The sequence below is a fragment of the Nycticebus coucang genome, chromosome 2 (assembly GCF_027406575.1).
Source record: "Nycticebus coucang isolate mNycCou1 chromosome 2, mNycCou1.pri, whole genome shotgun sequence".
Classification (NCBI taxonomy): Eukaryota; Metazoa; Chordata; class Mammalia; order Primates; family Lorisidae; genus Nycticebus; species Nycticebus coucang.
Genome location: NC_069781.1, coordinates 130,763,039 through 130,777,444, shown reverse-complemented (window position 1 = coordinate 130,777,444; position 14,406 = coordinate 130,763,039). Strand labels below are relative to the sequence as shown.

At 45.6% G+C, this 14,406-nt stretch overlaps 1 protein-coding gene across 2 annotated transcripts in view; it reads left to right on the top strand.

The window, feature by feature from the left end:
- The window catches only part of ADAMTS17 (ADAM metallopeptidase with thrombospondin type 1 motif 17), a 327,885-nt gene that overhangs the window by 1,166 nt on the left and 312,313 nt on the right, over positions 1–14,406 (top strand). For both annotated transcript variants that reach the window (XM_053581837.1, XM_053581836.1), the window contains exon 3: positions 14,082–14,247. In XM_053581837.1, the coding sequence (XP_053437812.1) occupies positions 14,082–14,247 (166 nt within the window). The remainder of the gene's footprint in view (positions 1–14,081; positions 14,248–14,406) is intronic.

Below are 14,406 nucleotides of genomic sequence, written 5' to 3'. Positions count from 1 at the left end.
TTTAGCACACAGGCTTCTGAGCACAGATCTAGGATGAAACTGTCAGGGCCCTAGACACAGAGGGGCCCTTCTTCCATGTGTAGCGAGAACACTGCGTTTGTGCAGGTGTGTATATGTGTGTGTCACGGGAACACACCTATACGTGTATATGTTATCTATTCTTGGATGAGGAGATGGAGTGGGCATTCACCTCCCTTCCTTACTTCTGAGTCTTTCTGTGCCTGAAAAAAGAAGTTTGGAGAGGGTCCCCAGACAGACATAGTTAACCCCTTTTCTTCTTAGTTGAAAAGGCAGAGAGAGCGTGTTGCCCTTGTTTCCTTATACCATTAGCAGACATCTGTCTGGCACCCACCCTGAGCCAGGCCTGAGGGTGCTTGCATGGGTAAGACTCTATTCCTGACCCCAGGAGCTCCCTTGCTGTGAAAGCAACTTCCCTATCCCCAAGACCTTGCCCTGATGCATTTGGGGCGCCTGTGACAGGTGCTCTGAGAGGCAGGGGGGAGTTCTTGTGTACCGTTGCTTTTCCTGTGCTCACACTTGTTCATGTGACCACACTGGTGCCCAAACACTCCTCAGCTTCTCCATCATGTCCCCTGCCCCCCACCCCCAAGGAGTGCACATGGCCAACAGATGGGCTTCCCCCAGCAAAGTCTGGTATCAACTTAGAGCATGAAACACACAAGTTGTCTCTCCTCTTTTGTCATGACTGGCCTCTGGTGAGGCAGTTTCTGATATCGCTTTGTGTCTATCCTTCCCAGGCACAAGAAACTGCTCCCCCTACCTCATCTTGTGCCATAGGTAGAATTTTCTGTTCCTTACCCACACGGTCTGCAGCATGTCATGGAGAATCTGCCCCCATCCCTGAAAGCCTGGGTGTCCACATGTTTCTGCAAGACTTCTGCACTCTGCTCAGCACTGTGGGGTAACTGTGGGTGTCATTTCCTAGGATCAGCTTAGTTCTCCTTTCAGGAGTTTTCTGAGATCTCATTAGAGTGTGATCCTCCTTTGCTCAACTGGGAGAAATTGACAGCTTTAGTGAAAGAAGGAAAGTGGTATAGACCTTGGGCGGGGGGCAACCTGGTGTCTGTGGATGAGTAGGCTTGAGTAGGAGTGAGAAAAGCTGAGATCCCTGCAGGGCTCGGGTCAAGGCTGTATCATGTTCTGGGAGGGACTGGAAGGCCCACATCATTTTTCCTGTTTTTGCCAAAGTGTTTAAAGTCTAGGTCACATCACTGTACTGTATGTGGAAACATCTGAATCCCATTTGCTGCGGTTTAGTGAATTTCTGTAGAGGTCAGAGTTTATACTTCGCGGTGTAAAGTTTCCAGCGAGGAGCTATCTGTGAAGCAGCTGAGGGTGGAAATCTGGATAACATTGATTTAAAATCCTAGCAGCTTGAGAGCCGGGAACTCTTGCAGATGGCATCTGAGCCAGCTTTGCAAGAAGACTATTTTTCCCTTCCGCACCATGTGAGGGCGCTATGCTTTAGATAAAGGAACCCAGCCAAGAGGCTCAGTTCAGTGTGTGCCAGGGGAGGGTGGACCTCTTAAGACTTTAGCTTTTAAATTCCTGCTTGAGCAGACACTTCTGTTTAGTCTGCCTGTTCATCCCGTTCATGTGAACTGTATGTTGGGTGATTCCCCCTAAGTACACACATGGACCGAAGGCAAGGGAGCAGAGGGGATGGGTTGGCTTGGAGTGGACCTCTTGGTTGCCAGGCAGTATTGAAAGTGTAAAGAAAAGAAAGCAACAGATTCATTTTTGATTTTGGTTCTCAGTTCCAGTGGCAGGTAATGTTGTGTTAGCTGCTCCTGGCCATGGTAGAAGCCCTGGCGAGGTGATGATGTGGGGTTGTGTGTGTGTTTGTCAGGACAGGCCCAGCTTTAAGGCATGGGAGTGAGCAGTGTCACATAGATAATTTTGGTGGCTGTGAGTAGGGCTATTTTAAAGCCTCCTTGTATCTAAAAAATCAGGGGGAGCAGGAGTCAGCAAACTTTTTCTCCCAAGGACCAGGTAGTAAATATTTTAGGTTTTTGCAGGCTATGTAGTCTTTGTCACAGCTACTCAACATTGCCTTTTTAGTGCAAAAGCAGCCACAGACAGTGTACAAACAGATGTTGTGTGGCTGTGTTCAACAAAACCTTATTCTGGATGTTGAATATCATTTTAATTGCTAGTAAGTTCCACTGAGTTTACTGTCTGCAAAATGGCTTAGCAGTGAGTGTTGAATGCACGGGGAGGGGGAATGCAGACTCTGTTCTGTGTTGCACAGAACCCTTGGGGTCTCTCTCCAGACATCTTTGTTATCTGTTTAAAGATGACAGAGAACGAATAGAAAACTACTCCTTTCCATCTTGTTCCCCCTCCTCTGGAGGAGGGGCACAGGCCTGTGGCATTTCCCCTCTTTGTGTCTTATCTTAAAAAGCTGAGTCAGCTGCCCTTTTTGGATCTTCAAAGACCTTGAGCTCAAGTATTAATTGTTTTCTGTTTATGCTTCATTTTATTTACATTTCCAGGAGTCTTTAGAAGACAGAGTGCAGGTTTCTTGGAACACTTTCTACAACAATATAATTTCAAAGCAGCGAACTTTAGGCATGTGAAGAGGTAGTTCCACTCCTAATGAATTTATGTAAGTTTGGATCATCTGCTTCCGGTGGCTAGGACCAGATCATGAAGGCCAGCAGAACAAATCAAACTAAACTTCACAGGTAGAACAGTGGAAATGGCACTTGGCACTTGAAGGAGAACATGAGTGATAGGCCCTGAAAAGACTCTCTGTGGCTTGTCTGAAATGAGTGGCCGAAGGACCTATTTTGGGTAAAGAGAGCAGAGTAGAAGGGAAGACTGGAGGCCTCTGCCATCGGGTCTGGTCTGCTGAATAGTGGCCATTCTTTCCTTGATGGTGCTTGTAAGTTCTGGGAAGGCCATCCACCAGAATCTGTCCACCCCTTCTTGGCTGAGGCTGTGGCCTGCCAGGGGTGCAGTAGGGGGTATTGGGACCAGAGGAACACTCTGAGCTCTGGGGTACAGGACATTAAGCCATCCCAATGTTCCAGGTTACGTGAAAGAATGTAAGAAGGTCAGGGAGTCACAGCCACTAGCCACCAGACCCTGATGTGCAGTCTTCCTTTTCCAGATTGGTCACTGGGGTTGACATAGTGGCCCAGCTCACCCCTGCTCTAGCTGCTCAGTCTGACTGCAGAACATGTGACTATGTTGGTAGCACATCAGCTAAAGGTGTCTCACACCCCATAGTTCTGTATAGCTCTTCCTCCCAGGTCACTTGGGAACTTTTTAATAAGTTGCCCTTTGTTTTATAGGGAAAGAAAGGGAGTTCAGATAAGAATAGACAGAGGCTGAGGGGAGCCAGCTGATGAGCAAGTGGCTTAGGTTAGAAGAGATTGGGACCCTATTTTTAAGAGGATAGGCTGCATTTACATGTTTAAGAGGATAGGCTGCATTTACATGACTACTATGATGAAGAGGCAGGTTGGAACATTGCTGCCTCTCCCTTTAGGAGAGAGAATTATCAAACTCTCTGATTGATTACAAAATTGCCCAGCTTTATGATGGCGCATCACTTGATTGAATACAGCTGGGCAGGAATTAATCTCAGCAAATATTATATGCTATAGAGACCATTCGGAAGAGAGTAAATAGACTAGACTACATTATTATTTATTTTTATTTTATTTTATTTATTTATTTATTTTAGAGAGAGAGTCTTATTTTATTGTCCTTGGTAGAGTGCAGTGGCGTCACAGCTCACAGCAACCTTCAACTCCTGGGCTGAGGTGATTCTCTTGCCTGAGCCTCCCAAGTAGCTGGGACTACAGGCACCCACCACAATGCCTGGCTATTTTTTTGTTGCAGTTTGGCTGGCGCCAGGTTTGAACCCGCCACCCTCGGTATATGGGGTCTGCGCCCTACCCACTGAGCCACAGGCGCCCCCATAGACTACATTATTATATGTCACTATATTGATAGATATCTGAGGAAGGCACAAAGTCCTAAATGGTTAATATTGTAGAAGAATTGCTCATGTACAGTGTACGTGTATCTGGAAAACACAAAGCACGTGTTTAGAGCTTTGTAAGAGGAACAGGTGAGGGGATGTTAAGGGGCATTCTGACAGGAACGGACGAGGAAGGGCAAAGACAGTTGTGAAGTTTGGCGGCAGGGAAGAATTAAAGGGAACTACTTGAATCAAAATGCCAAGGCCTCTGGCCTTCTTTGGAGGGACGTTCATGGAGCCTCCAGGTGGCTGCTCTTCACCCTCTTTGTCCTCTCTTGCCCTCCATGCTGTGTGCTTCTCCTGATTGTCATTGCTTAGGGCTTGGTCCAACTGTAGCTCTCCAGAGCTGGGCTGGGATGGCACTTCTGAGAATGCCGGCAACAGTGGCTTCTGCACCAAGCCACCCATGAACATTACCTAGGGCACACAAGTACATTTCTTCACTTTGAACTTCTCTTTAGTTGACAACATTTTACAAAAAGAAAAAGAAGCCAGGCACAGGGGCTCATGCCTGCAATCCCAGGGAATCTGGAAGCTGAGGCAGGAGGATTGCTTGAGCCCAGGAGTTTGAGCTTGCAGTGAGCTATGATCGTGATGCTGTACTCTAGACTGGGTGAAGAGCAAGACCTTGTCTCAAAGCAAACAACAAACAAACAAAAGCCCTACAAGATGAGATGATGAACCCAAGAAGTCATATTTGACTGATTGCATTCTTGGAGTTTGTTTCTAAAACTCTGAAATGCTGCAGCTGCCTGAACTTGGATGTGTCTGATGGGAGATGTTTTTGCAGCCAGTATGTCTGAGAGAGCCATTCAGAGTCCCTGGTTAACCTCTCCACATGTGTGCTTCTGTGCACAGGCCCACAGATGCACGGTCACACTTGTTCCTTAGGAAATGAAACCACATCGCCATTCAGGGCTGTGATCTTGAGCGAGTCATTTAACGCCTTTGAACCTCGCCACCTGCAGCCATAACAGGGGTAAATGACATTGGCCTTGCATGGCTGTTGATGGAATGCAAGAAGATAAAGTTTGTGAAGTTGCTTAGTGAGAGCCGACCCTTTAAGGCAGTGGTTCTCAACCTTCCTAATCCTGCAATGTATTTTCATTGTTAAAAAGGGGTTGTGACCGACAGGTTGAGAACTGCTGCTTTAAGGCATTTAAAACATGTTTCTTCTGCCCAGCAGGCCATTCCCAGACTTTTCCAGTTATATATCAGACAATCAGTTAACACTCTTGACTGAGTTTGCAAACTATTATTACATACCTGCTCAAGACACTCTGTTAGGTGCCTAGCAAGTCTCAGAGGGATACATGATGCAAGCCCTGTCTCGGAAGACAGTCAAGTTTGGCCCCAAGGGGAGGTGTGCTGCAGTCAATGAAGTTACTGGAAGAGACTGGTCACTAGAGCCAGGCAAGGAAGGGCCTTTGGGAGGAGGGAGGATTGGAACTGAAGGAGGTGGAGACTGGAATGGGCAGGGGGAGTAATGGCAAAGCCACTAAAGCCCCATTATCCTGATATAAGGGCCCCAGAAGTTGGCTTGGGGTGAGGAGTGGTGTTTTTAGGTGGTGGGAGAGGGACTGAATGGATAGGAGTGTGGATTAAATGGGATGGGGCCATGGGTGCCACCCTAAGGCATTTGGAATTTATCCTAGAGCAGCAGGTGCTCGACCTGGAGCCACATCACAGTCCCCTGGAGGCCTTGTTAAACTGATTGTGGGGCCCTGCCCCAGTAGTTCTGGGGTACCTGAGAACTTGCATTTCTAACAAATTGCCAGGGATGCTGATGCTCCCATCTGTGGTGGCATGCTGAGGATCGCTGGCCCAGAGGCCATGGGGGATGGTGAGTTAGGGAGTCCTGGGGATGGCAGCAGGGGGAGGACTAATGGAAGGGAGCATTGCAAAGTGACCAGGTGACCATCAAGCCTTCGATGGTAGCGGTGGATCTAGAAAGGAAAGGAGAGCTGCAGTCCTCTGTCAGTCACTAGCTGACTCTATTTGGTAGTCTGCAGCGGACGACACTGCAGTTTCTGACCCCACATTTACCTGGGGAGGCAGGTCAGGAAGAGACCAAGGGTCTGTGTTTAGTTTCCGAGCTACAGAGGCAGCAGCAGGACTGTGAAAGGCGATCTCTGGGCGGTGCCTCTGCAGGGGTGAGGCCATGCACACTGTGAAGGATGCTCCCCCCTCGGGAGAAGTTCGAGTCCCCCCACCCGCTACTGGCTCAGCCGAGGCCTACCAGAGTCAGAGGCGGAGGATGAGGAAGGGCCTGTGGTCATAGAATTGCTTTTTCTTCTTGGAAGCAGGTAGGCTATGGAGGAAGCAAACTCATGACCGCATCCTCTCACATCTACACCAGCCAAACTCCATGACAGAATAGGAGAGCTAAGCCCCATTCCCGTTAACCAAGAAGCTGTGGCCTCCTGAAGAAAGGACATTCCTGTGAGGTCTCAGCAGAGCCATGTGCCTTTCTCCCCCCTCTCACAGAGTTCCAATCAATCTTTGGTTCCAGAGCAGACTGGCCACAGATTTTCTTTACACTATCTTCAATACACTTTCTTTTCATTTTTTTGTTTTTTTGAGGCCAAGTCTTACTCTTGTCCAGGCCAGAGTGCCGTGGCATTAGCTTAGCTCATAGCAACCTCAAATTCCTGGGTTCTAGCAATCTTCCTACTTTAGCCTCCTGAGTAGCTGGGACTACAGGCTCCTTTCACAATGGCTGGATGATTTTTACATTTTTAGTAAGATATGGTCTCACTCTTGCTCAAGATTGTCTTGAACTCCTGAGCTCAAGTGATCTTTGCCTCCCAGAGTGCTAGGATTACAGGTATGAGCCATTGGGCCCAGCCTTCAATGCATTTTCTAAGCTATGCTGAGAACTCATGGTAATGTTAGGTAATAATCTATATGTCGTTCACTCACTTTCTATACTGCAGTGAAAGCTAGCCTTGCTTCAGCGGTGGGGCCTGATATGGGGTTAACAATATGTGCAGCAGTACAGACCCTTCAAAGCAAGTACCCAGAACAAAGAGACTTGAAAGGTAACCTCTCCCAACTGTGGAAATATCAGGTTATACCTGATACATTTCATTTGACTCAAAATTCTTTAGCATAGGATATCAAATCTTATAAAAAGCACTATTTTATTAGGGGCTTTGTTCTATTCCCTAAAACCAAGGAGCTTCAGGACTGCTGGTTGGTTCTGCATGCCATAGGATTTATTCCTCCACAGTTCTCTGTGGCTTCGGTTGCTGGTTGTGTTAGCCTCTGTGGCTAATGCAACCTTAGCCTCATTACTAGTGTTTCTTCTGGGCTATCAGTGGAACAGAGGAGGCCCTGGAGTCTCACCTTGGCATAGATGGTGGTTGATTTGATTAACACAAATCCAGGCAACCTCCTTGACTCTTGGCAGCAAGGACAGTGGGAAAACTCAGAAGGCAGCCCAGGTTTCAAATCCAGGTTCCTCCAGACATTGAAATCAAAGCAGTAAGTGGCCAGGGTCTCTGGCACCCAGTTAAGGGGTGAGTGGTTGTTTTCAGTGCTAGCTACACACTGAAATCTTCTGGTAAGCTCTAAAGAAATGCCAGTGCCTGTGTTCATTCCTCCCTGGTGATTTTGAGTCCGTTGGCATTGTGGGGACACTCTGGGAATCAGGGGTCTTAAGAGGTCTCCAGATGATACCAACATTCAGTCCCCATGTGCAGCTGGGGGGTGAGAACCTCTGAGCCAGGCAGTCCAGTCGAGGTGTGATTTTATTTTTTGAATAACTATTATATGGTAGATGTTATGAAAATAGGGAAGAATAATTCCGATCCTGCTTTAGTGGAACAAATGATTTGATTATGAAAATGTCCTTTATCACATGGAGAAGTGGGCTGAAATACAGTGTGGGGTGCTACAGGGATGGGAAATGTGTTTAAAAAGAGGAAATCAGGGCGGCGCCTGTGGTTCAGTCGGTAAGGTGCCGGACCCATATACCGAGCGTGACGGGTTCAAACCCGGCCCGGCCAAACTGCAACCAAAAAATAGCCGGGCGTTGTGGTGGGCGCCTGTAGTCCCAGCTGCTCAGGAGGCTGAGGCAAGAGAATCGCTTAAGCCCAGGAGTTGGAGGTTGCTGTGAGCCGTGTGACGCCACAGCACTCTACCGAGGGCCATAAAGTGAGACTGTCTCTACAAAAAAAAAAAAAGAGGAAATCAGGGGAGGTAAGGAGGACTGGACAGTGTTTTGGGGTGAGATCGTGTGGGTGGGTGGGGGTCATAGTGGCACTTTTCAACAGACTATTTGAGTGCTTGTCACATGTTGACAAGGCAATATCCCAGCCACAATGAGACTGAGACTTGTGCTGGGTCCCACAAGTCTTGGTGCTAATCCTTCTTAGGTGCTAATCCTGGCCACATCCTGGCTTGAGGGTTGGGGTCTAAGACGGCAGGTGGCTCCCAGGCCAAGTACAACCCATCAGTGCATTTGTCCATCTTTCACTAGCATTTCAAATATCTTCTCCAAATAGATGGAAACCAGCATATGACACCCCCAGAAAGACATTCATTCTGAAGAATCCCCTATTCACCACCCCGAGGAGCCAGGTTGTGCTTTGTGTGTATGGATGCATAGGATTCCTCACTATGGGGAAATCTGTCTTTAAAAACTCCTATCATGTTAGAAGACTACTAACTGCTGTTTACATCAGGGTTGTGGATGCAAACACTAGGCCAAATAGGTGGTGAGGGTCTTGACAGTGTTAGATCCAGGGGTGCTTTTGACCTTCTACAGCCAGGGTGGGTCCAAATGAGTCCAGCCCCTCACTAAAGTACATTGTCCAGGGAGTGTGGGGCCCCTTCGTTGTGTGGGGTTCTGTCCCAGGCACTGAGCTGTGACCTGCCCGCTGTGTCTCAGCCATGGCAGCTCTCAAGTGTCCTGTGCTCGGCTGAGACAGAGCACTGTGCCCCACCCCCCCCCCCCACAGCCACCCTCTGCCCCCACCCCCTCCGTCGTTGCAGAGTATCCTGGTGAATAGACACAAGTTTTCACTTCAAAGGAGAGGGAAGAAAGCTGTGCTCTCCAGCAGGTCATGCAGTGCCACTTTGAGACAGTTTTATTTGGGCAGTAAAATCTATGAGTTGTTCTTGGCAACAGTTCTAATGAAGTAGAAACCTTGTAATATGCTTAGGGCAGTAAATATGGCCTCACCCTGCATCTCGGGGAAATAAAGGTTGGGTGATCTTATTAGTTGATCTGATTTACTTTTAAAGGGGATCAGTATTGGCATTACCTTTGAGAATGTAGAGAGGTCTTCTCACAGAAGCTCTGTACTTGAGGTCAGAGTTATTCCTGTGCATGGCCCAGAGCTGAGATGCTCTCACAAATGGAAGCATACCATTCTCCTGGCTGGGAAGAATCAACATTGTTAAAATGTCTATACTTCTCAAAGCAATCTACATATTCAATGCAATCCACATTAAAATACCAACATCATACTTTGAAGAGCTGGAAAAAATAGTTCTTTATTTCTCATAGAACCAGAAAAAACTCTGTATAGCCAAGGCATCTTTAGTAATAAAAACAAAGCTGGAGGATCACCCTACCAGGCCACCTTTAGGCTACAAGTCCATAGTGACCAAAACAGCATGGTATTGGCACAAAAATAGAGTCATAGACATTTGGAACTGAATAGAAAACCAATAAAACCAGGCTCTTTTTTTTTTTTTTTTGCAGTTTTTGGTTGGGGCTGGGTTTGAACCCGCCACCTCCGGCATATGGGGCCGGCACCCTATTCTGTTGAGCCACAGGTGCCACCCCAAACCAGGCTCTTATAATCTGATCTTTGATAAACCAAACAAAAGAATACACTGGGTGGCGGGGAGCAGGGAAATCCTTATTCTATAAATGGTGCTGGGAAAACTGGATAACCACATGTAAAAGACTGAAACTGAACGCACATCTTTCATCACTTACAAAAATTGATCCAAGATGGATAAAAGAATTCAATTTAAGGCATGCTACAAGAAGGCTTGGCACTCGTAGCACAGCGGTTATGGTGCCAGCCACATACACCAAGGATGGCAGGTTCAAACCCAGCCCGGGTCAGCTAAACAACTGCACAAAAAAAATAGCTGGGCATTATGGTGGGCACTGTAGTCCCAGCTACTTTGGAGGCTGAGGCAAGAGAATCACTTAAGCCCAAGAGTTTGAGGTTGCTGTGAGCAGTGACAACATGACACTCTACCAAGGGTGACATAGTGAGACTCTGTCTCAAAAAAAAAAAAAAAACATCCTACAAGAAAGTGTGGGAAAAACTCTTAAGGATGTTGGCCTGGGGAAAGATTTTATCAAGATGACTTCAGTGGCAATTGCAACAACAACAACAAAAAAATGGGATTAAAATGAAAAGCTTCTGTACAGCTAAGAACACAACAATCAAAACAAATACACAACCTTCAGAATGGGAAAAGATATTTGCATGTTAGGAATCTGACAAAGGTTTGATAACAAGGATCTATGGAGAACTCAAATTAATTAACAACAACAACAAAAAGCAAACAGTCCCGTCTATCACTGGGCAGGAGACATGAAGAGAACCTTCTCTGAAGAAGACAGACAAATGGCTAAAAAACATGAAAAAATGCTCATTGTCCCTAATTATCAAAGAAATGCAAATCAAACCCACCCTGAGATATCACCTAACTGCAGGAAGATTAGCCCACATCGCAAAGTCCCAAAGTTGCAGATGCTGACTTGGATGTGGAGAGAGGGGAACACTTTTACATTGTTGGTGGGACTGCAAACTAATAAAGCCTCTTTGGAAAGACGTATGAAGAATGCTCAAAGAACTCAAATTAGACCTCCTATCTGATCCCGCAGTGCCACTACTAGCCACCTACCCAGAAGAAAAAAAAAATCCTTTTTCATAAAGACATTTGCACTAGATTGTTTATTGCAGCTCAATTTCTGATCACCAAAACGTGGAAACAACTTAAATGCCCATGAACTCTGGAATGGAATAACAAACTATGGTATATGTATAGCATGGAATACTATTCAGACATAAAAAAGATGGTGACATTACATCTATTAACCTAGATAGAGTTGAAACACATTTTCTCAGTAAAGTATCACAAGAATGGGAAAGCAAATACCTGATGTATTAAATACTAATATGAAGCCAGAGGAGAAAAACTCTGTCAATTCAAATTGGGGGGTGGGGGAGATTGATGTTTTCCTACTCAAGGGCACAATGTAGGGGTGTATGGCATACCTTTTGGGTGCAGGACACAACTACCTAACAGATTCAAATATTGTGACCTTATTATTTATATCTTCACATTAACCAGAAATAAAAAAAAAGTGGGGTCCCTGGACCAGCAGTGTCTATGTCTGTGGGACTTGTTTGAAATGCACATTCTTGGGCCACACTGAAGACCTCCAGGTGATTTTGGTGTGTGCGAGGGTTTGAGAAACACTGGTTCAGTATGTCATGACTTTTATTATTATAAAGTAATGGTGGAAAAGAAGAAAGGAAGTCCACCCACTGTGACCCACTAAGACTGAGCTGCCAGATCTATTAAATCTGGCTAGCCAAGGGAGTGTGGAAGTGTTGCCCAGGAGGAGGGGACATTGCCTATACCAGACAGGTTAGATTTCTGTGGAAGGTCTACCTTGTCCTGTTGACTCCATATAAAAAGGGAGGCTAGAGCAGCAGGTGTCCGGGAGAGGGGTGCAAACTATTTAATGCCGTCAACTTTGATTCCAAGTGAGGGGAAAGGTTCTCTCCATTTTTTAAAAAGAATTAATATTCAGTCTATTAAACCAACAAATTAAAAAAGATTTTAAAAGTTTTTCATTCAATTTACAAATCTTACAATCTAGTAAGTTTTTGCAGTCACTTAGGGGGCTTTGACTAATCTTTGGCTGCCTTTCCACACTTGTGCTTCCCAACTGTTAAATGTTTAGAACTGCATTTAGAGATTTAACATTTGATTTCATTTTCAAGTTCTTTGGTTGATTAAAAAAACAAACCCTTCACAAGTACTTAAGAAATTCTTATAAACCTAATAACATAGTCTTATAAACATGGGAAGTCTTAAATTCTCTTACACATTCTAACACTGCTTATAAACCTCATAAGATTTTAAAGTCATAAGTCAATGATACTTTAAATTAGGATCACAAATCCAATTCAGTACTTTGCCAAGTTTTCTTAAACACTGTAAGTTCTGGAGGGAAAAGTGTAAATCTATCATAAAAGTATTAATACTATAGCATCATTAGTATTACTAAGAATACTATTAATGACTGTCTTGTCTTTATATTTAATTCTAAATATCCCTGGGGATTAAGATACATTTTCCCATTAGGTATAAAATTGTCATTCCCCGGGGCGGTGCCTGTGGCTCAGTGAGTAGGGCGCTGGCCCCATATGCCGAGGGTGGCGGGTTCAAACCCAGCCCCGGCCAAACTGCAACAAAAAAATAGCCGGGCGTTGTGGCGGGCGCCTGTAGTCCCAGCTGCTCGGGAGGCTGAGGCAAGAGAATCGTGTAAGCCCAAGAGTTAGAGGTTGATGTGAGCCGTGTGACGCCACGGCACTCTACCCGAGGCCGGTACAGTGAGACTCTGTCTCTATAAAAAAAAAAAAAAAAAAAATTGTCATTCCCCACAATTTTGGAGGTGCCTCAAGTGGACTTTTGAGGCAGGATGATTTTAAGAACAAATTATTTTTTATTTTTTATTGTTAAATCATAGCTGTGTGCATTAGTGCAATCAAGGGGTACAATGTGCTGGTTTCATATACAATCTGAAATATTCTCATCAAACCATTCAACGTAGCCTTCATGGCATTTTCTTAGTTACTGTATGTAGACATTTGTATTCTGCATTTAGTAAGTTTCGCCTGTACCCATTCTGAGAAGCACCATAGGTGTGGCCCCACCCATGACCCTCCCTCCACCCTAATCTCCCCACTCCCTTCCCCTTCCTTGGCCCTTTCCCCATAGTCTTGTGCTATAGTTGGGTTATAGCCTTCATGTGAAATCTATAAATTAGCTTCATAGTAGGGATGAGTATATTGGATACTTTTTCTTCCATTCCTGAGTTACTTTGATAAGAAGAATATGTTCCAGCTCCATCCATGTAAACATGAAAGAGGTGAAGTCTCCATCTTTCTTTAAGGCTGCATAATATTCCATGGTATACAAGTACCACAGTTTGGTAGTCCATTCATGGGTCGATGGGCACTTGGGCTTCTTCTATGACTTAGCAATTATGAATTGGGCTGCAATAAACATTCTGGTACAGATGTCTTTGTTATGTTGTGATTTTTGGTCTTCTGGGTATAAACCTAGTAAAGGAATTATAGGATCGAATGGCAGGTCTATTTTTAGGTCTCTAAGTATTCTCCAAACATCCTTCCAGAAGGAACGCATTCCCACCAGCAGTGTAGAAGTGTGCCCTTTTCTCCACATCCACGCCAACATCTCTGGTTTTGGGATTTTGTTATGTGGGCTACTCTTACTGGGGTTAGGTGATATGTCAAAGTAGTTTTGATTTGCATTTCTCTGATGATTAAGGATGATGAGCTTTTTTTCATGTGTTTGTAGATCGTGCGTCTGTCTTCTTTAGAGAAGTTTCTCTTCAAGTCCCTTGCCCACCCTGAGATGGGGTCACGTGTTCTTTTCTTGCTAATACATTTGAATTCTCTGTGGATTCTGGTTATTAGACCTTTATCGGAGGTATAACCTGCAAATATTTTCTCCCATTCTGAATTCTTAAATGTTTTAAGAATCGATAATGAAGTAATCCATCTTCTCTGAAAGCCAGCCTGGAGAATGGATACTGTTGTACCTCTCTCCACACCCCTACCCCTATGTCATGCCCCCACCCCCCAACACAACTGCTCAGTGGGGTGTTTTTAAGTCATATAGAAGCTTACTCTTAGGCTCAGGTAAATCTGAGCAGTTTGCAAAGAAAAAAGCCCAGACATGGAAAACTAAACCACAGCCCACAGCAAGGCCATGGCACGTGTGAATAAAAATGACCTGACTAATGTCCCACTTCACTCTCCTTTATGTGCAGGTGGGCCTCATCCAGCTGGGGCAGGAGCAGGTGCTAATTCAGCCCCTCAACAACTCCCAGGGCCCGTTCAGTGGACGGGAGCATCTGATCAGGCGCAAATGGTCCCTGGTACCCAAAACGTCTGCCGAGGCCCAGACACCTGGACAGCTCTGCAAGGTCCTAACAGGTGAGTCCTGGCAACAGGGTGACTGGCTCAGAGCACCCAGACACCCGGCACCCTTTGTGTGGCCCCAGATGTAATGAGGTCACATGAGGGGGAGCTTACCTCTCCCCTGTCTTTTGAAAGCTGTTTTACGGCCACTGAGGCCATTTCCTTTTCCTTTCT